Source organism: Pogoniulus pusillus, chromosome 29 (genome assembly GCF_015220805.1).
Source record: "Pogoniulus pusillus isolate bPogPus1 chromosome 29, bPogPus1.pri, whole genome shotgun sequence".
NCBI lineage: Eukaryota > Metazoa > Chordata > Aves > Piciformes > Lybiidae > Pogoniulus > Pogoniulus pusillus.
In genome coordinates, this window is record NC_087292.1 from 2982222 (window position 1) to 3005950 (window position 23729).

The 23729-nt window shown below is 56.2% G+C and overlaps 2 protein-coding genes across 3 annotated transcripts in view; one reads left to right on the forward strand and one right to left on the reverse strand.

Moving 5' to 3' along the window:
- Positions 1 to 6274, reverse strand: part of ZNF341 (zinc finger protein 341) — a 35063-nt gene extending 28789 nt beyond the window's left edge. Inside the window, exon 1 of one of the 2 annotated variants that reach the window (XM_064167736.1) lies at positions 6066 to 6274. In XM_064167736.1, the coding sequence (XP_064023806.1) occupies positions 6066 to 6096 (31 nt within the window). In that variant the 5' untranslated portion in view covers positions 6097 to 6274. The remainder of the gene's footprint in view (positions 1 to 6065) is intronic. The other variant, XM_064167735.1, reaches the window with a different exon arrangement.
- Positions 6275 to 6648: 374 nt separating this feature from the next.
- Positions 6649 to 15196, forward strand: PXMP4 (peroxisomal membrane protein 4). The gene is made up of 5 exons (XM_064167787.1): positions 6649 to 6871; positions 7408 to 7470; positions 8225 to 8423; positions 10742 to 11001; positions 14388 to 15196. Exons 1-5 carry the CDS (start codon positions 6675 to 6677, stop codon positions 14392 to 14394), a joined length of 726 nt encoding a protein of 241 aa, XP_064023857.1. The 5' UTR covers positions 6649 to 6674; the 3' UTR covers positions 14395 to 15196.
- The last annotated feature ends 8533 nt before the right edge of the window (positions 15197 to 23729 follow it).

The following is a 23729-nucleotide window of genomic DNA, read 5'->3' on the forward strand; positions in this document are numbered from 1 at the left end:
TTCAGTTGCTGGTTGCCTGGCAGCAGAGCCCAACCCCACCTGGCTACAACCTCCCTTCAGGTAGTTGTAGACAGCAAGGAGCTCACCCCTGAGCCTCCTCTGCTGCAGGCTGCACCCCCCCAGCTCCCTCAGCCTCTCCTCACAGGATTTGTGCTCCAGGCCCCTCACCAGCTTTGTTGCCCTTCTCTGGACACCTTCCAGCACCTCAGCATCTCTCTTGAATTGAGGGGCCCAGAACTGGACACAGCACTCAAGGTGTGGCCTGAGCAGTGCTGAGCACAGGGGCAGAAGAACCTCCCTTGTCCTGCTGGCCACACTGCTCCTCAGCCAGCCCAGGATGTCATTGGCTCTCTTGGCCACCTGGGCACACTGCTGCCTCACCTTCAGCTTACTACCAGTACCCCCAGGTCCCTTTCCTCCTGGCTGCTTTCCAGCCACTCAGTCCCCAGCCTGGAGTGCTGCTTGGGGTTGTTGTGGCCAAAGTGCAGAACCCTGCACTTGGCCTTGTTAAATCTCATCCCATTGGCCTCTGCCCACCCATGCAGCCTGTCCAGGTCCCTCTGCAGGGCTCTGCTACCTTCCAACAGATCAACACCTGCTCCTAGCTTGGTGTCATCTGCAAACTTACTGATGCTGGACTCAATCCCCTCGTCCAGGTCATCAATAAAGATATTGAACAGGACTGGGCCCAGCACTGATCCTTGGGGAACACCACTCAGTGACAGCTGCCAGCTGGCTGTGGCACCATTCACCACCACAGGGTGCACGGACACCTCCAACTAGATCAGGTTGCTCACAGCCACATCCAGCCTGGCCTTAGAAACATCCAGGGGTGAGGCTTCTACCACCTCCCTGGGCAACCTGTGCCAGGGTCTCAGCACTCTCATCCTAAAGAACTTCTTCCTAACATCCAATCTGAATCTACCCACTTCTAGTTTTGCTCCATCCCCTCCAGACCTATCCCTACCTGACACCCTAAAAAGTCCCTCCCCAGCTTTCTTGCAGCCCCCTTCAGACACTGCAAGGCCACAATAAGGTCTCCTCAGAGCCTTCTCCTCTCCAGACTGAACAGCCCCAACTCTCTCAGCCTGTCTCCACAGAGGAGGTGCTCCAGCCCTCTGCTCATCCTCCTGGCCCTGCTCTGCCCCTCAGCACCACATCTACAGAGCTTTTCAGTCCCTCCAGGGCTGGTGGATTCAGGACATTTCCTTCCTGCTGGGGACTGCCCACCTAATCCACAGCATTTGAAAGACACCCTAAATACCCATTTCTCCTGCATCTCCAGCGTGAGCAAGGCCCATTCAGGCTCTGTGTTCACCCAGAAGAGGCTGCAGACACTGCACATGCCCCCAGGGGAGAGGAGAGAGCACTCTTCTCCAGCTGCTGGGGAGCAGAGGGCACCAGCAGCTACTGGGAAGCAGGAGATCACCCTGCCTGACACACTGCCACGAAATCAGCCCTTGCACACACACCCCAGGGAGGCAGAGCCAAGCTGCAGGTCGAGTTCTGCAAGGCTGTGCTTAGCCAGAGAGCTGCCAGCAGCCCTGCAGCACAGCCCCGCCAGCAGAACGCTGCTGCAGCGCTCCTGGGTGGATCTGCTGACATCCACTGGAGCCCTGCTTTAAAACACACCTCCTCTTGGACTGAGAACCTCCTGGGCAACTGCAGAGGCAGTGCTGCAGGCTCCTGGCGGCACATCAAGCCAGGGCGTGAGAAGGAACAGCCCTTCTCCAGCAGGAGGAAGCTGCCAGGCTAGGCAAGATAAAAGGCAGTGGAAAAACCCAGGTGAAGTGTCTCCAGCAGAGTTTGCATCAGGAACTGCCCTCCTGAAGTGCCTGGCACTGGACAGCTAAGTTTTCTTGTGGCACACTGCCAGATCTTCCATGTAACAAAGGCAGAGGACTGCCTCAACCCTGCTAGCCTGAGGAGAAGCCAAGAACTGAAGACAGCCACCAGCGATGTGGCAATATTGGCGGTGCTGTGTTCTGCCTCCTGCTGGGATGAGTGGCTCAACACAGCAGACAGAGCACAGAACCACAGCATGGGTTGAAATGGAAGGGACCCCAGAGATCAGAGAATCATAGAATCAACCAGGTTGGAAGAGACCTCCAAGCTCATCCAGTCCAACCTAGCACCCAGCCCTAACCAATCAACCAGACCATGGCACTAAGTGCCTCATCCAGGCTTTTCTTGCAGACCCCCAGGGACGGTGCCTCCACCACCTCCCTGGGCAGCCCATTCCAATGCCAATCACTCTCTCTGTGAAGAACTTCCTCCTAACATCCAGCCTAGACCTACCCTGGCACAACTTGAGACTGTGTCCCCTTGTTCTATTGCTGGTTGCCTGGGAGAAGAGGCCACCCCCCACCTGGCTACAATGCCCCTTCAGGTAGTTGTAGACAGTAATAAGATCACCCCTGAGCCTCCTCTTCTCCAGGCTAAACAGGCCCAGCTCCCTCAGCCTCTCCTCATAGGATTTGTGCTCCAGGCCCCTCACCAGCTTTGTTGCCCTTCTCTGGACACCTTCCAGCACCTCAACATCCTTCTTGAATTGAGGGGCCCAGAACTGGACACAGCACTCAAGGTGTGGCCTGACCAGTGCTGAGTACAGGGGAAGAATAACCTCCCTTGTCCTGCTGGCCACACTGCTCCTGATGCAGGCCAGGATGCCATTGGCTCTCTTGGCCACCTGGGCACACTGCTGGCTCCTCTTCAGCTTACTATCTATCAGTACCCCCAGGTCCCTTTCCTTCTGGCTGCTCTCCAGCCACTCATCTAGCTCCACAGGCAGGGAGCACCCTCCACTAGACCAGGTTGGCCCAAAACTCCATCCAGCTTCCAGGGATAGAGCATCCACAAGTTCTCTTCACCAAAGAGGCTGCACTTCACCTGTTTGGCAGTTCCCACAAGTGTCCCTGAGCCCCAGCAGTGCCACAAACACTCCACACAGCACTAACACAGAGGGACATCACCCAGTCCAACAACCCAGTGTCCTGGTTTGAATGCAGCAGTCAACCTACAACACCCAGGCAGAGTTACTGCAGAGTCACTTGGTCACACAGATGCCATTCACAGCCATCCACTGCTTGAGAGAGTCCAGCACAGAAACACAAAGATGCTGAGGGGAATGGAGCAGCTCTGGTAGGAGGAGAGGCTGAGGGAGCTGGGGCTGTGCTGCTGGCAGAGGAGGAGCTGAGAGGTGACCTCAGCAGTGGTTCTAAAGATGTGCAGGTGAGTGGCAGGAGGCTGAGCCAGGCTCTGCTGGGTGATGCCAGGGACAGCACAAGGGGCAGTGGTGGAAGCTGAGGCAGAGGAAGTTCCATGGCAACATGAGGAAGAATTTTTTCCTTGTGAGGGTGACAGAACTCTGGAACAGGCTGCCCAGGGGGGCTGTGGAGTCTCCCTCTCTGAAGATATTCAAGCCCTGCCTGGATGTGTTCCTGGGTGATCTGCTCTGGGTGATCCTGCTCTGCAGGAGAGGTTGGACTGGCTGAGCTTTGGAAGTCCCTTCCAGCCCCTGACATTCTGTGATCCACAGGCTCCAGGAGAAAGCTTTGGATTGATCCTACACCTGTTACAGCCAGCAGCAGTCTGCAGGGTGCTCCTCACAGCCATGGAAACCTAAAAGCCAAGCCCTCTCCTCTCCAGGCTGTCCTCAGAGCCTGCCCAAAGCATGGCCATATGGGGAAGCCAGGACAACGCAGCAGGACTACTGTCTGTGCTTTTGCCTTTCAGATTCTCCCAGTCAAAGGTGGAACAAGACTGCCCAGGTGCCACATTCCCCTCAGGCCCTGAGCTCTGAGTCTTTTTTCTGCTGGCCATCTGCTCTAGAGCCAGGGGCAAGCCACCTCTACTCCATGGCTGCTCTCTCAGCACTACTCACCTCTGCCAAACCACCACCAACTTGCAACCAAACCAAGAGGACAAAACAAATAAGCTCAGCTGCCAAAAGCTGCCTCTGGCTGTGGGCTTAAAAAAGTACAAACCAGGCTGTTGTTTTTTATCTTCACTTTGCTCAAATGTTTTGCTCTCACAGAATCACAGAGGCTGGAACAGACCTCTGAGATCATGGAGTCCAGCCTAACACCAGCACATCGACCAGATCACGGCACTAAGTGCCACATCCAAGCTCTCCTTAAACACCTGCAGGGACAGTGACTCCACCACCTGCCTGGGCAGTCCATTACAGTGTCTAATTCTCCTTTCCATGAGGAATTGCTTCCTAGCATCCATCCTAAACCTCCCCTGGTGCAGCTTCAGGCTGTGCCTCCTCGTCTTGGCATGAATTGCCTTGGAGCAGAGCCTGACCCCCACCTTACTACAGCTTCCCTTCAGGTAGTTGTAGAGTCTGATAACGTCCCCCCCCAAGTCTCCTCTTCTCCAGGCTAAACAACCTCAGCTCCCTCAGCCTCTCCTCATGAGCAACTGACCTGACAGGAGAGAGAGAAAGGATTCTTCTCTGCTCTCTTCCCACCGCTGCCATTACAGGTGCTGCCTGCAAAGCAGGGAGTGATGTCCCCACGCAGGGCCTCCATCCCTGCCAGCAGCATCCTCCCACCCCCCAGGGAAATCTGTGTGATCCAGTTTAGGGAACAAATGCCTCGTGAAATAGTTCTTTTTCCTCCAAATGGGCTGACCCTCAGCACAGGTCAGACTGCCACAGCTTAGCACATCCATGGAATCACAGAACAGTTGGGGCTGGAAAGGACCTCCAGAGACCATAGAGTCCAAGCCCCTTGCTAGAGCAGGATCCCCTAGGGCAGGTCGCATAGGAACACATGCAGGGGGGTCTTGAAGTCTCCAGAGAAAGACCACTTCTCCAGGCAGCCTGCTCCAGGGCTCCAGCATCCTCACAGTCAAAACAAAAAGCTTCTCGTGTTGAGATGGAATTTCCTGTGCTCGAGTTTATGGCCATTGCCCCTTGTCCTATCAATGGGTAGCACTGCAAAGAGCCTGGCTCCATCCTCCTGGCAGCCACCCTTCAGATGCTTGTAGACGTTTGTAAGGTCCCCTCTCAGCCTGCTCTTCTCCTGCCCGAACAGGAGCTCTCAGCCTTTCCTCCTCACACAGATGCTCAGCCCCGGCAGCATCCTCGCAGCCTCCGCTGGACTCCTTCCAGTAGCTCCCCGTCGCTCTTGAACTGGGGAGCCCAGAAACGGCCACAACACTCCAGATGCGGTCTCCCTGGGGCTGAGTAGAGTCCAAAAGTCCCCTCAGCCGGCACCTGCCCGTTAAGCAGTGTCCCGAGGCGCAGCTGTGACAGTGCGAGCAGCGCTCGCTGCCCCCGCACAAGGGGCAGGAGCCAGGCACTGGCAGCCATGCACTCAGCGCAGCCAGCACCCAGCCCGGGGTGGCCACCCCCGGGGCACGTCGGTGGCGCCGGCAGCCCGAGCCCGGGGCACGGGAAGATGAGGGAGCCCCCAGCCAGCGGGGCACAGGGACAGCGGCACCGGCGGCGGCGGCGCCGCTCAGGGCACTGCTGACCGCGTCTAAGGGGCACAGAGAGGAGGGTGCCGGGAGCGCACCGGGGACAGGGGCTGGGCGATCACGGGCTGCCGTAGGGACAGGGAGGCGATGGGATGCACCGGGCACAGGGCTAACGGGGGCTCCCCGGTGCATGGATGGCAGCGATGGGTGGTGCGGGGATGCCCCGACGCAAAGGAAGAGGACGGCACAGGCCCAGGGCAGCGGCAGGTGCCAGAACGGCCCAAGGAACCGGGGACAGCGTGACGAGCCCCGGGCTGGCAGCGGGGGATGCCCGGCGCGGTCCCGCCCCGCCCCCGCCGTTCGCGCCGCCCGCTTGCCCCGGGGCCGCGCCGGTGCGCGCCGCCGCCGCCGGGGTGGGGGTGTGGAGTGGAAGGGGAGAGGGGTGCGGCCCCCGCGCTGCCGGAAGCCCCCCGCACCGCGCCGGTCCAGGCCTCTGCGGGGCGGCCCCGCCGCGGCCCCTCGGCTCGCCCAGCGGCGGCAGCGCGGTGCGGCGGAGCCGGGGCAGGGAGCAAGGAAAGACGCATCCCTGCTGCCGGCCCAGCACGGCCCGGCTGGGCTCGGCGCGGCGGCCCCGTTACCTTCCAGCGCCTCGAAGATCGCCTGCGCCATCTTGGAGCCGGGGCGGCCGCGACCCGCCAGCCGGAGCGGGCACCGGCAGCGCCGCCGCCGCTCGCCGCCAGGGGGCGCCCTCCGCCCGCCACGAGGCTCGGGGAGGGCGGGCAAGGACCGCGGTTGGGGGCACCAGGATGGGGCGGCCCCGGCGCTGGTCCTCTGCTCCGGGCAGTGACCGTACGGCCGGGCCTACCGGGGCTTTCACGTTTAACTGGAGCACGGCGGAGGGCTTCGGGGATCTGAGGAGGCCGAGCCTCGCCGAGGAGGGCGGGATCCACCTGGAGGCTGCACCTGCCCCTCTCGGGCCCCCTGGAGCACGGCCTGCGAGGTTCCCAAAGCCCTGCCCCGCGGCTCTGCCATGGGAGGGCCGTGCCTCCAGCCCCATGGCCCGCACCGAGCCGTCCCGCCGGGGCTCCGCGCTGCGAGCGCGGCCCCACCAGCGGCCCCGGCGGGAGGGGCGGGCGGGAGGCCGAGCGCGCTTCCCATTGGCTGCGAGGCTGACACTCGCCACCGACGGGCGGTCAAAGCGGCGCTGTCCATTGGCCAGCACCGTCGATGTGCATCCGGAAGAGCCTATGGGCGCAGCGGAACGGGCCCCGCCCCCGGAAGCGGCGGCGCCGTGGGCAGCCCGGGCCGGTGCCGCCGAGCGCTCCGCGATGGCCGCCGGTGGGGACGCGCTCCGCGCCCTGCTCCGCGCCGCCAACGCCCTCCTGCAGCAGCGCCGCTACCATGCCGCGCTCGCCGTGCTCAAGGGCTTCCGCAACGGGGCTGTGTGAGTGCGGCGGGAAGGACGGAGGGAGGGGTGGGAGTGGCGGAGCCGGTTGCGGAGGAGCAGGCCGCCATGTGCCCGCCTTGCTCCTAACTGGCTGGGGGCTGCTGCGATGGGGGTTCGGGAGGGGCTTTGCCGTCGCCTCTATGGCAGGCGAAGAGTTTAATCGAGTCTGGGGTCCCCGCCGGGTCTGGCATCTCTGGAGGCACCTTCTGGGCCAGCGGACTGGGCGCTGCCTGCCTTGGGTGCGCTGCTGCTGCTGCTCCTGAGCCGATCGTAAGGACGACGGAGTGGCGAAAGGAGGATCCAGTAGATCAAAAACACAGCAAGGTCGTAGTGTAACGCAAAACTTCCCAGTGGAATGGGCTGCCCGGGGAGGTGGTGGAGGCGCCGTGCCTGGAGGCCCTCAAGAAAAGCCTGGATGAGGCACTTGGTGCCATGGTCTGGTTGACTGGGCAGGGCTGGGTGCTAGGTTGGACTGGATGAGCTTGGAGCTCTCTTCCAACCTGGCTGATTCTATGATCTCTTCCCTTCTGCAGTTATGGAGCAAAAGTTCGTGCCCCACACGCCCTGGTGATGACTTTCCTGTTCAAGAGTGGAAGGTACAGACCCTGGTTCTGTAACTTTGTGCTAGAATTTAGAGTGCTTTTCGCCCAAGCCTTCCATTCTTCGTGTTTCCAGAAGGCTTGAACAGCAGAAACACACAGGGCTTAGGGTTGGGGATTGCCATTCTGATAGTTGGACACTGGAATGGGCTGCCCGGGGAGGTGGTGGAGTCGCCGTCCCTGGAGCTGTTCAAGGCAGGACTGGACGTGGCACTTGGTGCCATGGTCTGGCCTTGAGCTCTGTGCTAAAGGGTTGGACTTGATGATCTGTGAGGTCTCTTCCAACCCTGATGATACTGTGATAGCCGAGAGGGTCAGCTCAAAGGCACACGCAAACACACAGCCACGGGGGGTCGGGCACTCATGGTGAGAACCGGTAGCCGGAGGAGAAATAAGCAGGTGCAAACAGCAGCACTCTGCTCAAATCAGGGGAGCCAAACTCTAGCAGTGCACGTTGTGGCTTTCCCTGCTTTCACCAGAGCTTTGCATTTAGGGGCGGGGGGGAACCCTAAACAAATAAGCTGCTTTTTGTTGGATTCATGGAGTTGGAGAGAATCAACACCCTGCAGGCTAAGTAGAGCTGTGTGTCCTGGCCAGATGTGAAGGTGTTTCTCCTTCCTCGCCAGATGTGCTGTAGGCTGCCAGAGCTGTCGGGCGAGATGGGTAGGCCAGCAGGGTGTAGCATCCAGGCTGAGGGACTGCAGCCTTCCTGCCCTTTCTGCTCTCCTAATTGTCTGTTTCTTTTCTTCAGTTTAAGAGAGAAACTGAAGTCCATTGCTCAGGCTACATACACCCATTCCCGGAACCTGGCCTATTTTGTGTTCACCTACAAGGGGCTGATGGCATTGCAGTCCCGACTGCAGGGGAAAAAAATCCCCTTTCATTCTTTCTTTGCAGCCTGCATTGGGGGCTGGCTGGTGTTTGGTGACAACAACCCCATCAACAGCCAGGTAAATACGTTGGTTGCAAGGTTTCCTTGACAAATAACCCCTCCAGGTGGGTGGTTGTGTGCCAGGAAGTGGTTGGGGCAGCCTGGCATGGTGGTTTTACCATGTAGTGTTACTCTTCTACGATGCTCTTTTTGGCACAAGTTCTTTTGTCTGCTCTGTGCTCAAATCTTGGAGGTGGTTGGGTGTCTCTGTCTAGGGAGGGGTGGACTAGATGACCTTTGGAGGTCCCTTCCAATCCAGACTAGTGTGTGGTGTTTGGGTGTTAGAAGCCCAGCTTTGCCCTCCAGAGCTCCCTGGGAAAGCAAGGAGAGGTCACAGAATCCCAGAATGGTTTGGGTTAGAAAGGATCTAAAAGATCATCTCATTCTAACCTCCCTGCCATGGCCAGGGTCACCTTCTACTAGACCAGGCTGCTCAAGACCTCACACAAGCCAAAGCTGCTGGGTTACCTCAGCTGACGTCTGAGCTTTGGTGACTGACTGCAGATGCTCTTGACCTGCCTGCTCCCAGGGTTAAAAGCCTTCAGCTTGAATCTTGTGCCCAGGTTTGCCCTCCAGAGCTGCCTGGGAAAGCAAGGAGAGGTCACAGAATCCTAGAATGGTTTGGGTTGGAAGGGACCTAAAAGATCATCTTGTTCCAACCTCCCTGCTATGGCCAGGGTCACCTTCTACTAGACCAGGCTGCTCAAGACCTCACACAAGCCAAAGCTGCTGGATTACCTCAGCTGACATCTGAGCTTTGGTGACTGACTGCAGACGCTCTTGACCTGCCTGCTCCCAGGGTTAAAACCCTTCAACATGAATCTTGTGAGTGCAGAGCTGCTGAGCTACATTTAACTAAACTGGTTCAACTGCCAGAAGCTGCTCAGGGGATGTTTGGTTTACAGCTGGTTGTTAACACACAGTCACAGATTAATTAGAACTGGTTTGTTTATGCAGTGCCCTGCAGAGCCTACCCTCAGTCTGGTTTCAGAACGTGTCCAGACTGAGTTTGTAGCTGCTTGGCAGGTTAGCAGAGCTGCCTTGTGACTCTTGTCAGCAGCAGCATCTGAGTTAGCATTCACAGAGCATCAAAGACAGAAGTTGTGCAACTGCACAGATGTGTTGCATTAAGTGTGAGTTGTTGATCACTAAGTTAGAGCACCAACAGAGTCTCTCTCTACTTTGAGGACGTAGAGAAGACCCAAAGATCCAGGCCAACGCCACCTGGGTGAGATTCAAGAAGGCCAACTGCTAGGTCTTCACTTGGGGTCACAACAACCTCATCAGTGCTCCAGCTTTGGGTCAGAGTGGCTGGAAATTGCCCAGTGGAAAAGGAGCTGGGGGATGCTGGCTTAACCATGTCAGAGTGTACCCAGGTGGCCAAGAAGCCAACAGCATCCTGGCCTGGGTCAGCAATGGTGAGGCCAGCAGGGGCAGGGCAGTGATTGCCCCTCTGTAATCAGCAGTGGAGAGGCCACACTTGGAGTGCTGGGGTCAGTTTTGGGGCCCTCACTCCAACAAAGACATCGAGGGGCTGGAGCATGTCCGTCGAAGGGCATCAAAGCTGGGGAAGGGTCTGGAGAGCAGGGCTGGGCAGGAGCAGCTGAGGGAGCTGGGGGTGTTTAGTCTGAAGAAAAGGAGAGTGAGGGCAGACCTCATTGCTCTCTACAGCTCCCTGAAAGGAGGTTGCACTGAGGTGGGGGTTGGGCTCTTCTCCCTAGGATCAGATGATAGAAAGAGAGGAAATGGCCTGGAATTGTGCCAGGGGAGGGTTAGGTTGGACATTAGAAGAAACTTCTTCACTGAAAGGGTTCTCAACCACTAGAACAGGCTCCTCAGGGAGGTGGTTGAATCCCTGTCCCTGGAGGTGTTCCAGAGAGGCACGGATGTGGTGCTGAGGGCCATGGCTTAGCAGCAGCCTTGGTAGTGTTAGAGAAGGGTTGGACTGGATCATCTTAAAGGGCTTTTCCAACCAAAGTGATTGTGTGATCTCCAGCTAGAGAGAGACTGCTTGAGATGTGACCTTACAACCTCTTTGCTTTAAAGATGGATAAATTGTTTGCACTCCTCCTGCTGTGTCTGGTCAGGGTCCTGCTCCAATGCCCTCTGGGTTCTCTGCCTGCCTTGTCTCTTAGCCTGGCTGTTCTGTTTGGTCAGAATCCTGCTCCAATGCCCTCTGGGTTCTCTGCCTGCCTTGTCACTTAGCCTGGCTGTTCTGTTTGGTCAGAATCCTGCTCCAATGCCCTCTGGGTTCTCTGCCTGCCTTGTCACTTAGGCTGGCTGCTGTGTCTGGTCAGGGTCCTGCTCCAATGCCCTCTGGGTTCTCTCCTTGTGCAGATCATCATGTACCTGCTGTCCCGCATCCTGTTCGGCTTGTCCCGCCTGGCGGTGGAGAAGGGCTACATCCTCCAGCCTAAGCAGGATCCCTTCCCTCTCGTCGCTGCTCTGATCTGGGGGACAGTTCTGTGGCTCTTTGAATACCACCGGCAAACTCTGCAGCCTTCCCTGCAGTCCTCCATGACCTACCTGTACGACGACAGCGAGGTGTGGCACGACGTCTCCGACTTCCTCCTTTACAACAAAAGGACAGACAGCAAGTAGGTGGCTCCTCATTAAAACGCCTTTGAACAGGGTGGGACCTTCCAGCAGCCGAGGGAAAAGGTTCTGCTGCTCCTGACTGGTGATTTGGGTTTTAATTAGCATCTCTCAAGCAAGAGTTTGCCTGCTGTGTCCTGGCCAAAACGTTGCCGTCCGTCGTCTCTTGGCTCTGTTCAGAGCAAGGAAATACCTACAGAGACTTGGTGCTGTCTTTTTGTTTTTCAAGAGAGGCCTTATTTTCCCTGTGGTGTGGCTTTGCTGGGGTTTAAGAAACTGAACATGGCTGTAAAATGACAGTGGAGAGTTTGTGTAACCATAAGGAAGTGTTCTTGGGCTCACCTGGATGTGCACAGGGCAGAAGCGTTTTCCTCGGCTAACTGGGGTGTGCTGGGAGAGGAGAAGCTGCTCAGGGCTGAGAACAGGGACACAGTTTCTTTATTATTCCTCTGGAGGTCTTGTGTAAGGTATGACCTGAAGCTGTGTGCTCCTTAAGAGCATCCCTCAGCAGTGTTTCCCTCGGGGATGCAGTGAGATGTTTGAGACTCTGCAGGTTGTCTGCTTCACCCCTGCTAAGCCAGGCTGGGAAGGACTGGTTTTGCTTCATGCACTTTGGGCTGAATCTGCTCCTCTGCAGAGTGCAGCAATGAATACCCTGTCATTATTTTCAACTTATTTGGAGAGGGTTTGATTGGTTTTTTTTTAAGCTGCTTGAACTAAATACCAGAGAGGGTTACACAACTTGGGCTGCTTTGGGAGCAGGCTGTGGCACATTGCACGCCCTCGGATACCGCTGGGTGCTTCGGACACCGAAACCAGCACTGCTTGCAGCAAGCCAAGGAGAAGCAGATGGGGTTACCTTGGGTGCAGAATCTGCCCTCCACAGCAGTGCCCTGTGGGCCTCTAATCAATCTTGAGTGTACCTGGAGTTTGTGCAGATGTGTTGGTGGACCAGCTTGAGGCCACAGCTGAACGCAGAAGTGAATCTTCCTCTTTAAAATCAGGCTGCTGAGTCCTGCTGGGCTGGAACAGGAGGTTGAGTGGAAAGCTAAGAAAGCAAACTGTTTAAATTAAATCAATCCAAACTGTTAATAGTGCAAAGCACTTCCTGCCACATCACACTCAATGATGCACATTAAAATGATTCCTGACACACTGCTGCACGTGGTGATCCTTGGAAGAGAGTCACTTAAATTCTTGTGCTAACTGTCCCCTTGCAGCTCACTCAGGACTGTTATCTGCTCTCCCTGCACCCATCTGCTTTTCCCTCCTGACCTGACCATGTCATTTCATAATCCTACTGATGCTCTTCATCACCTCTTGCAGTCTCTTTACACCTCAGGCTCTAACACTTTGTCATATTCAGTGCATCAAATGAAACAGATGCCTGAAGTAGAAAACGATTCCCAGTTCCTTCTGGAGTAACTTCTCCTCCTAAGCTCTTTTATTACTACTCTGCCTATTCCAAGTGCTGCCTTGCTCTGTGTTTTTTCACTCTCTGGGTCAGCAAGAGGGAGGATGAAATGTTCCCCTCCCCACAGTCTGATGCTGCAGTGTTTGGGATTGAATTGCATCCTGCCTGCCTCGGGTGGAGTGGGATAAGAGTCTGCTGGCTCTGAAACTGAACCTAACTGCAGTCCCTGTGAGATCTTAATGCAGACACAGAAGCTGTTTTGTGCTGATGCCATGCAGATCCATGACAAACTCATGCTGGAGAGTGTCCAGAGAAGGGCCACTGGGCTGGAGCTCCTCTCCTATCAGGACAGACTGAAAGAGTTGGGGCTGTGCAGGCTGGAGTAGAGGAGGCTCCCAGGTGACCTTCTTGTGGCCTTTCAGGATCTGAAGGGGCCTACAAAAAAACTGGGGAAGGACTTTTGAGGCTGTCAGGGAGTGGCAGGAGTGGGGGGAATGGAGCAAAGCTGGAGGTGGGGAGAGTGAGGCTGGAGGTGAGGAGGAAGTTGTTGAGCAGGAGAGTGGTGAGAGGCTGGAATGGGTTGCCCAGGGAGGTGGTTGAGGCCCCATGGCTGGAGGTGTTTGAGGCCAGGCTGGCTGAGGCTGTGTGCAGCCTGCTCTAGGGTAGGGTGTCCCTGGGCATGGCAGGGGGGTTGGAACTGGCTGCTCCTTGTGGTCCCTTCCAACCCTACCTGATTCTGTGATTCATGTTTGGTGCCAAGACACAAGCTGCTGCTTTGCCATAACCACTGTAGGCAGTTACTGGGGGTACCTTTACCTTTTACTTGCTGTTGCAGTCTGTACTGAATCCTTCCATTTGAACACCCTGCAGGATTTAATCAGATAGAGCCCAGGAAAGCTGGAGAAGTTAGGAAATGGTTTTGTTTCTTTGCAGTTAAATATTTAGCTTGGTGCAGATTAAGCTTCCAGACTGAATTTGAGGAGGAAAAAAAAACACTACAGATGCAGGTGAGGTCTTGATTGTCCCACTGCTGGCTGGCTGAAGCAGCACTCTCTCTTTCTGGGTTTTGCTGCTGCTGAGGAAGCACATTGGGTGCTGCTGTGCTCCACAACCTCCCTGGAGGTGCTCAGGACCAGATTGGATGAGGCCTTGAGTGATCTGTTCTAGTGGGAGGTGTCCCTGCCTACGGCAGGAGGTTGGAACTGGCTGAGCTTTGAGGTCCCTTCCAACCTAAACCATTCTGTGATTCCAACAGCAACATTTTAGCATCAGCCTGGCAGCAGCGCCCTGGGTTCTCAGCATCCTTTTTCTCTTGGGCACCTATCACTAACCTCACTTTTCAAGCAAGTACCCAAGCCTCCAGCCATCTGTACTTCAGCTCCAAGCCCCAGCTGCCATCCCTGTGGCTCCCTGGAAGCCAAGCCACAGCTCAGCCCAGGAGCAGGTCCCAGCAGCAGCCCTGAGCCGGGTGGTCACGGACGGTTGGGCTCTCCTGCTGCGGTGGGGGCAGGATGTTAAGCTGCAAGTCACTTCTTTCCCCAGGGAAGTAATTGGAGCAGTTCTTCAGCAGCATGAGGCCACATTGCTGTTCCTGGGAGCAGATAGCTGGGGATGAGCCCCCTTATGCCACCAAGGTGTTGGAACAATGCGGGCGTGTAGTAAGGAAGTGAACTAGAAGTAATGCGTCTGAGTCAGACTTTTGGGATACAGAAGTTACACTCCCTGCCCTCCCCCAGTGCATTGTGTGGGGAGTTAAGTCTCCTGTTTGTCTTCCTTTTTTATTAGCATTAAACCCAAAAGAAATAAAGAGGCAGTTGGAAGCCACCTGGGAGTCAGCTGAACGCTGGAGAACCACAAAGAGGAGGCCATTTTTTCCCCCCCCCCCAGCCCTGATGTCTTTTGAGTGTTTAAGATGAAAGTGGATCTGTTTTGTCTACATCAGCTTGGTTTTCCCCTGTTTTCTCTCTTCCTCAGCACCTGACTGGGAGCTGCTGAGTGCCTCACTGCTTGGCTCAAAATCCAGAGTTACCAGATTCAAACCCCCCCAAGTGTTGATCGGCCAAGGATGCTTCTCCTCCCCTTTCTCAGCCCCTCTTTTAGAGGCACTTTCAAAGGTTAATGACTCCCAAGTGATCAAAAGTTTTCAGCAGACTATCCTGAGCCATGAATCATTTATTTTGTGATGGAACAAAGCGAGCTGAGGGTTATTTCCAGCTGCCCCAGCATACCCACTGTGCTTCACTCCTCCAGGACAGCTTGTGTGTGCTGCTGCTGCTGAGGAAGCCTTTCTGGGGCAGTTACATTATTTAACAAAGGGAGAAGTGAAATGGGTGCCTGACATTTGCTTCAGCTCAGAGGATGTTTTGGTTTTGATCCTTGCAGCCAAAGGGAAGATGCTGCTGAAAGAAAAGGCTATGCCTGGTCCAATTAGTGGCAGAGAGAAGGGCATACAGGAGGTGTGAACCTGGGTTGGCAGCCTGTCACTGTGAGTGCAGAGGGGGTTGGACTGGATGACCTTTGGAGGTTCCTTCCACCCCAGACCTCCAAAGGTCATCCAGTCCAACCCCCTCTGTAGTCAGCAGGGACATCCTTAACTAGATCAGGTTGCTCAGAGCCCTGTGAGGCCTCACTTTGAGTATCTCCATCTCCTTGTCCATGCAATAGCCACTCATGTTTAAGGGAGACCTTATTACTGGGGACCATAGAATCACAGAATCATAGAACCAACCAGGTTGGAAGAGAGCTCCAAGCTCATGCAGCCCAACCTAGCACTCAGCCCTATCCAGTCAACCACACCATGGCACTAAGTGCCCCAGCCAGGCTTGGCTTCAACACCTCCAGGCACGGCCACTCCACCACCTCCCTGGGCAGCCCATTCCAATGCCAATCACTCTCTCTGCCAGCAACTTCCTCCTAACATCCAGCCTAGACCTGCCCTGGCACAACTTGAGACTGTGTCCCCTTGTTCTATTGGTGGTTGCCTGGCAGCAGAGCCCAACCCCACCTGGCTACAGCCTCCCCTCAGGTAGTTGTAGACAGCAATGAGCTCTGCCCTGAACCTCCTCTTCTCCAGGCTGCACACCCCCAGCACCCTCAGCCTCTCTCATTGGGTTTGTGTTCCAGGCCCCTCCCCAGCTTTGTTGCCCTTCTCTGGACACCTTCCAGCACCTCAACATCTCTCTTGAATTGAGGAGCCCAGAACTGGACACAGTACTCAAGGTGTGGCCTGAGCAGTACTGAGCACAGGGGCACAAGAACCTCCCTTGTCCTACTGGCCACACTGCTCCTGAGCCAGCCCAGGATGCCATTGGCTCTGCTGCCCACCTGGGCACACTGCTGGCTCATCTTCAGCCTACTCTCTATCAGTACCCCCAGCTCTCTTTCTTCCTGGCTGCTTTCCAGCCACTCTGGCCCCAGCCTGTAGTGCTGCTTGGGGTTGTTGTGGCCAAAGTGCAGAACCCTGCACTTGGCCTTGTTCAGTCTCATCCCCTTGGCCTCTGCCCACCCATCCAGCCTGACCAGGTCCCTCTGCAGGGCTCTCCTACCCTCCAACAGATCAACACCTGCTCCTAGCTTGGTGTCATCTGCAAACTTACTGATGCTGGACTCAATCCCCTGCTCCAGATCACCAATAAAGATGTTGAACAGGACTGGGCCCAGCACTGATCCTTGGGGAGCACCACTGGTGCCAGCTGCCCATTGGATGTGGCACCATTCACCACCACCAGTATAGAAAGAGAGACTACCAGGAGGATGGAGACTCCCTTTTACAAGGTGCCCCATGGAAAAGACAAGGCTGATGGGGACAAGTTCCTGCTGGGGACATTCCCATTGCACTGCAGAAGGAAATGTTTCCCCATGAGCACAGTCAGGCACTGGAATCATCTCCCAGGGGCAGCAGTGCAGTGCCCTGCACTGGATAGGTGTCAAACTCAGCTTGCCAGGGTGCTGGGCTAATTCATTTCAACTCTGCTGTGACCTAGAAAGGTGGGACCAAATGATCCTTGAGGTCTCTTCCAAGCTGGCATTCTGGGGTTCTGTGTGGTGTGTCCATGGCAGCTGGATCAGGGTAGGGAGGCTGAAGATGCTCTTTGGTATCGCTGCTGTGAGGCTTTCTTGCCCTGGTAGCATAGTTCAAGCTCTGCTTCAAACTGGTAGAGGTAGAAGTCAGTGATGAGTGGAGATTAGGAAGCAATTCTTGACAGTGAGGGTGGGAAGACACTGGAACAGGTTGCCCAGGGAGGTTATGGATGCCTGGAAGTGTTCAAAGCCAGGCTGAACAGGGCCTTGTGCAACCTGGGCTAGTGAGAGATGTCCCTGCCCAGGGCAGAGGGGGTGGAGTTAGATGATCTTTAAGGTCCCTTCTAGCCCAAATCATTCTGTGATTCTATGATGACTTCTGACTGGTAAAACAGACAAAAGTGGGTCCCTGTGGGGAGTCAGAGGGTCCTGTGTGCAGCCAGCAGGGAGCCACCATCGATGGTGCTAGAGCCATTGTGCACCACTGTGCTGCTAGAGCCACCACAACCTCGTGCAGATACCCCCCCACAGGAGAAACTGCTGCAACTCCCACCTCATTTTCACTCCATCAGCATAAAGACGACCTTTGGCTAATAGCTGCAGGCTGCTTTCTATTTGCCAGGTTGTGTTTGCCTGCCTGGAGCCTGCCTACCTGAGCAGAAATGTGTTGGGTTTGCTGGAGCTGCTTTTGAAATCCAGCTGATAAGGGAGGAGAGAAAAGGAGGCAGAAAGTTGTCTGCTGTAGTGCCTGGCTGCTGCTGTTAATGTTTTAGGGGGGGGGTGCTAATCTGACATTTTCAACCTGTGTTCATAGCAGATCTCTGGAGGAGGTGGAGTTACTTAGAAGAGTTTTCACCTCATTTCTTTATGAAGCTGCTGGGGAGGAGGGGAAAACACAACCTAACTGCTCTAAAATACATTTATTGTTGCTTATCATTTATTCTTGGTGGTAGATATTTTGTGGTTGGAGCTGCTGTGGAATTCAGGCCCTGGTTTGGGGACAACATAAAGAACATAAACTCAAATAACTTAGAATCACAGGATGCTAAGGGTTGGAAAGGACCTTCAGAGATCATCCAGTCCAACCTCTCTGCCAAAGCAGGATTGGCCAGGGCAGGTCACACAGGAATATGTCCAGGTGGATTTAGAAAGTCTCCAGAGAAGGAGACTCCACAACCTCTCTGGGCAGCCTGCTCCAGGGATCTGTCACCCTCACTGTAAAGAAGTTTCTCCTCATGTTGAGGGGGAACTTCCTGTGCTCCAGGTTGTACCCATTGTTGTTTGTCCTATCACTAGCTGCAGAGGAGGCAGCAGTGTGCCCAGGTGGGCAGCAGAGCCAATGGCATCCTGGGCTGGCTCAGGAGCAGTGTGGGCAGCAGGACAAGGGAGGTTCTTCTGCCCCTGTGCTCAGCACTGCTCAGGACAACCCTGGAGTGCTGTGTCCAGTTCTGGGCTCCTGAATTCAAGGGAGATGTTGAGGTGCTGGCAGGTGTTTGGAGAAGGGCAGCAAGGCTGGGGAGGGGCCTGGAGCAGAGCCCTGTGAGGAGAGGCTGAGGGAGCTGGGGGGGTGCAGCCTGCAGCAGAGGAGGCTCAGGGCAGAGCTCATTGCTGTCTGCAGCTGCCTGCAGGGAGGCTGGAGTCAGGTGGGGTTGGGCTCTGCTGCCAGGCAGCCAGCAGCAGAAGAGGAGGACACAGCCTCAAGCTGTGCCAGGTCAGGTCTAGGCTGGATATTGGCAGAGAGAGTGATTGGCATTGGAATGGGCTGCCCAGGGAGGTGGTGGAGTCGCCATGCCTGGACGTGTTTAAAAGGGAGACTGGCTGGGGCACTTGGTGCCATGGTCTGGTTGGTTGGGCAGGGCTAGCTCATAGGTTGGACTGGGTGAGCTTGGAGGTCTCTTCCAACCTGGTTGATTCTATGAGTGCCACCAGAAAGAGCCTGGCACCTTCATCTTGACACCCACCCATCAGACACTTATAGACATTGCTCAGATCCCCTCTCAGCCTTCTCTTCTCCAGACCAAACAGCCCCAGGGCTCTCAATCTTTCTTAACAGGGGAGATGTTCAAGTCTCTTCCTCATCCTTATAGCCTCCATTGGACTCTCTCCAGCAGATCCCAGTCTCTTGAAATGGGAACCTCAAAACCAGACACAATATTCCAGGTGTGGTCTCCACCAGGGCTGAGTAGAGGAGGAGGAGAACCTCTCTAGACCTGCTGGACCTGCTGTTATTACCTAATAATTGTTATTGCATTTGCAGGAATACCTCAGGCTTGAGGTTTAAAAGGGGTGAAAGAGGGAGCAGTAGGTTGCTGAAGTAGCTCTGTCCTCTGTGAACTGCCACCTTCTGCAGTCAGCATAGCACAATGAGCCAAGCCTTGCTGCCAAACTCACTTGCAGCTGGTTCCTCTGCACTCAACTCTTTGACTTTTCCAATCACTCTGATTTCTGGAAGAATAATAAAAACCTGCTTTTTTTTTGTCTGCTGGTTTTACTGTCATCATTGTGAAGCTAAAGCACACAGAGTAATGTTTAACTCCTGCACGTTGCTTGTGCTGTACTCTGAGGGTTCCTGCACAGAGCACGTTTTGGGCATCGGTTGTGCCCTTGATGTTATCAGCTTGGAGGCAGCAAGCAGTGCAACACCCACACCATCAGGCCTGTGTGAACCTTGGGAGGCTCAACAAGGCTGAGTGTACCTGGGTTAGGGCAAGCTTCAGTATGGGTCCAGGCTGGAGGATGAAAAGATGGGGTGCAGCCCTGTGGAGAAGGACTTGGGGTGCTGGGAGGTGAAAAGCAGGAGATGAGTTGGCACTGTGAGCTCACAACCCAGCCCCAGTTGTGCCCTAGGCTGATCCCCAGCAGTGTGGGCAGCAAGGGCAGGGAGGGGATTCTGCCTCTGCTCTGCTGAGACACACACTCCCTGCAGCACTGGGGCCAGCTCTGGAGTCCTCAGCACAGCACAAACAGGGACCTGTTGGAGCAGGGCCAGAGGAGGCCACAGCAATGCTGGCAGGACTGGAAGCCTTCTGCTGTGAGGCCAGCCTGGGAGAGCTGAGGTTGTTCAGCCTGAGAAGAGTCCAGGGAGACCTTCTGGTGGCCTTTCAGTGCTTAAAGGGGCTGATGATCAGAAAGCTGGGGGCAGACTTAGGAGCAGGACTTGTCATGATGGGACATGAAGGTTTTGGAACTGGAAAAGGAACATTTAAACAGAAGATTTTCTTTCCACAGAGAGTGGTGAGAGCCTGTCCCAGGATGCTCAGAGAGGTGGGAAATGCCCCATCCCTGGAATGATTTCAGGTTGGGTTGGATGTGGCTCTGAGCAACTCCCAGGAGGTATTCCTGGGGGTATGGTCACAGGACAAACTGCTCCCTGGCACCTTGCAGTCCATCAGGAACACAAGCAAGCAGTGGCAGAAAAGGTGGAGCTGTTCAAAGTCAGCTGGAGGGAGGTCCCTCAGTGACTCCCCCACTTGCACATGGAGTCCTGGCTTCAGTCTGTGTGCCTGCTTCTGGCCCAAACACTCCTCTTCAGGGCTGAACCTGCTTTGCTTGTCAGCTAAACAATGAGGGCATTATCACAGAATCACTGAATCCCAGCATGGTAGGGCTTGGAATGGACTTCTGGAGGTCATCCAGTCCAACCCCCCTTGCTAAAGCAGGGTCACCCACAGCAGTTTGCCCAGGATCACAATGTCCAGGCAGGTTTGGAATCTCTCCAGAGGAGAAGACTCCACGACCTCTCAGAGCAGTCTGTTCCACCTCACAGCACCCTCCTGCACCCTCACAGCAAAGAAGTTTCTCCTCGTTTGCAGATGGAAACTCCTGGGTTCTGCCAAGAGTTTGACCCCATCCCTTTTCCCCCCACCCTTTAGCTCTTGCCGAGCATTGCTCAGATCCCCTCTCAGGCTGCTCTTCTCCAGGCTCAGCAGCCCCAGGGCTCTCAGCCTTTGCTCCTCACAGAGCTGCTCCAGACCCTCAGCATCTTTGTAGGCTCTGCTGGACACTCTCCGGTAGTTCCCTGTCTCTTGAACTGGGGAGCCTAGAACTGGACACAGTACTAGGGCAGAGCAGAGGGAGAGAAAAACCTCTCTTGACCTGCTACCCACTGAATGCACCCCAGGAGACCATTTGTTTTTCCTGCCACAAGAGCACATTGCTGGCTCCAGCTCCGTCTGCAGCTCCTCTCTCTGCTTTTCCTTCCACGCAGCGCCCAGCAGATCCCCCTTGCCCTGCACCTGTCCCTATGGGACAAGCAGCCAAAGCATTCTCCAACTGGGTGAATGCCGTGGGGTGAAATCCTGGCGGGGTACAAGGCGTGGGAATTGCCTTGCTGCTCCTCCCCGTGACCAAGCGGGGCCATGGAGACAGGACTTTATCTTTGTGCAGCAGCCGCCAGACAGCTAATCTTGAGAGCAAGCCTGCACTCCTCGGCAGGGCTGGTGAGCCTGGGAGGAGGCTGCAGCTGTGCAGGAGATGGAATTCATCTGCTTCCCCTCGTGTGCATGCAAGAAAAGCCCCTGCCCTTCCTTCTCCCACCAGCCTTTGCCTTTCATTTGTCTTCACAACTGCCCATTTTCAGCACCGCCGGCACTGAAAGCCTTGGAGAAGTTGCAGCGCAGGCAGGCAGCTCGGGGTTGGGGGGGAGGAGGAGGAGGGGGCAGAGCACAACCTGCTCCCCTTTGAATAAACTCTTGCATGAATTAGGGAGGGTGGAAACAGAAAAAAATCCACCATCCTTTGTGAAGAGAGAGGGAGCAGCTGGTGCAGCAGCTGTGTCCCAAACCCTGCCTCACCCCAGGCAGCGCCTGGCAGAGGCTCCCCGGGGACGGGGTGGGCACTGCCAGCCCCTCGCTCCCACCCGCCTCTGGGGGTTGCCTTTTTGCCTCCCCTTCCCCAGGTGGAAGAAAGGCGAAGGGTGTGCAAACATCAGGTGTAACTGTTGCTGGTGATTCACAGTAGAGAGGCCCTTGCTCATTAGAAGGGCCAGGTTAATTAGCTGTACTGAGGTGCTGGAAGCATGGCAGCAGTGCTGCTTGCTCTTTGCTGCTGAAGAAATGAGGCATGGAGGGGGGGGGGGTTGGTCACAGACACTCAGCATGCTCCCGGTGTGGGATGTGGGGTAGTGATGGCACTACTCCGTGCTGGCTGGCCCGTGGGGAGCTGCAGGCACTGCCAAAGCAGCCAGCAGAAGATCTCTTGAAGCCCCAAACTTGTGCCAGCTCCAGGGGCCCTGCGTGTCCCTGCCTGCGAGGACTGCGCTCCTCACTGCCAAGTGTCACTCGCAGCCCACGCAGGAAAGCTGCTGGGAAGAAACACCTCATCTCCTGCATCCCAGGTGGGTCAGGGTTGGCAGGGAGGCTGGGGCAGGAGCCAGCACTGCTCTGCAACCCTGCCTGGCAGCAGCGAGGGGTTGGGGGCCACCATGCTCAACCATGAGGCTGCTCAGGGACACTTGGGGCAGCTCACGGAGAACGGAATCATGCAACGGTTTTGGTTGGAGAAGACCTTTAAGATCATCCAGTCCAACCACTATCTAACTCCAGCAAGGCTGGTGCTAAACCATGGCCCTCAGCACCACGGCTCTGCCTCTCTGAAACACCTCCAAGGATGGAGGAGATTCAGCCACCTCCCTGAGGAGCTTCTCCCGCTGTTTGGTAGCTCATGGAGGGCATAAAGGGGCTAAACTTTGGGCTTGGCTCACAGGGGTTTGGGTCCCTGGCCTAGACCCACGCTCCACACTTTGCCCATGATCTCCACCCTGGGCATAGAATCATAGAATCAAGCAGGTTGGAAGAGAGCTCCAAGCTCAGCCAGCCCAGCCTAGCACCCAGCCCTGCCCAACCAACCAGACCATGGCACTAAGTGCCCCAGCCAGGCTTGGCTGCAACACCTCCAGGCACAGCCACTCCACCACCTCCCTGGGCAGCCCATAACCTGGTCTTTAAAAGCTGGGGTTTATCAGAAGGATGTTTGTGTTTCTCTTCCTCTTTAATTTTGCTTTCTCATGCAGCAGGAGGGTTATCAGTGTCCTGCACAGGGGCCATGTTGTGGTGGGAGCTGCCTATATTGTGTGTCATGGGTGGACTATCATCTGTCTCAACATGGCAGGGAAACTCCTGGCTACAGCTGCCAACCCTTCTGCCCCTGCCTCACCCAGGCCACACAGTCCCACCAGCACAGATAGCTGCCGGCAGGGTCAAGGGCAGAGTTTGGTTACAGCAGAGCTCTGACTCTGCTGCCCTGCAAGGGGTTATCAACTGGTGCTGAGGGACCTGCTGAGATCCACAGCTGATCACTGTCTGGAAGCATGCTGTGAATCACCCAGAGCAGATTGCAGCATCCCAATCGTTCTGTGCGTGCTGCAACCCTCAAGCAGCATCACAACACAAAGCCTCTAAACTTGCCCAATAGCTCTGCCCACAAACCGAGGGCAGCTTAGCAGTGAGGGAGATAGGACAGCTCTGAACTCCTGCAGAGAAGGACCTGGGAGTCCTGCTGGATAAACTGGTCCCCATGAGCCAGCAATGTGCTCTCGTGGACAAGGCCACAGGGTGCATTCAGAAGAGCATGGCTGGCAGATCAAGAGAGGTTTTCCTCGCCCTAAACTCTGCCCTGGTGAAGCCACATCAGTTCTAGGCTTTTTCAGATCAAGGGACAGGAAACTACTGGAGAAAGTCCAATGGAGGCTACAAAGATGCTGGCGGGCCTGGAGCATCTCTGTGAGGAGAGGCTGAGAGCCCTCGGGCTGCTGAGCCTGGAGTAGAGCAGCCTGAAAGAGGACCTGATCAAGGCTCAGCAAGAGCTAAAGGATGGGGGACCAGAGTACGGGCCCAGCCGCGCCAGCGGTGCCCAGCGACAGGACAAGGCGTAACGGGCACAAAGAGGAACCCAGGAGGCTCCCCCTTAACACGAGGAGAAAATGCTTTGCAGTGAGGGTGCGTAAGCCTGGAGCAGACTGCCCGAAAAGGCTGCCGAGACCCCGGCTGGGCAGAGCCCCTGTAAGGTAAAGGCAGGGCCGGCGCCGCCCCGCTGCCCCCTCCGCCGCCCCTCCACCCTCAGCCCGGCCCCGCTCCGCCCCCCCATTGGGCCCTTGCCTCTGCTCGGCGCAGCCGATTGGCCGCCTGGCAGCGCGGCCCGCGCCGCTGCGCTCCGCCAATGGACGCGCGGACACCGCCCGGTCGCTCCGCGGCCGTCGCCCAATGAAACGGCGCCTGAGCGGCGCCCGGGGGAGGGCGCAGCCAATGAGCTGGCGGCGGGGAGGCTCGCGCCGCTTTCGCGGCAAAAAGGATTTGGCGC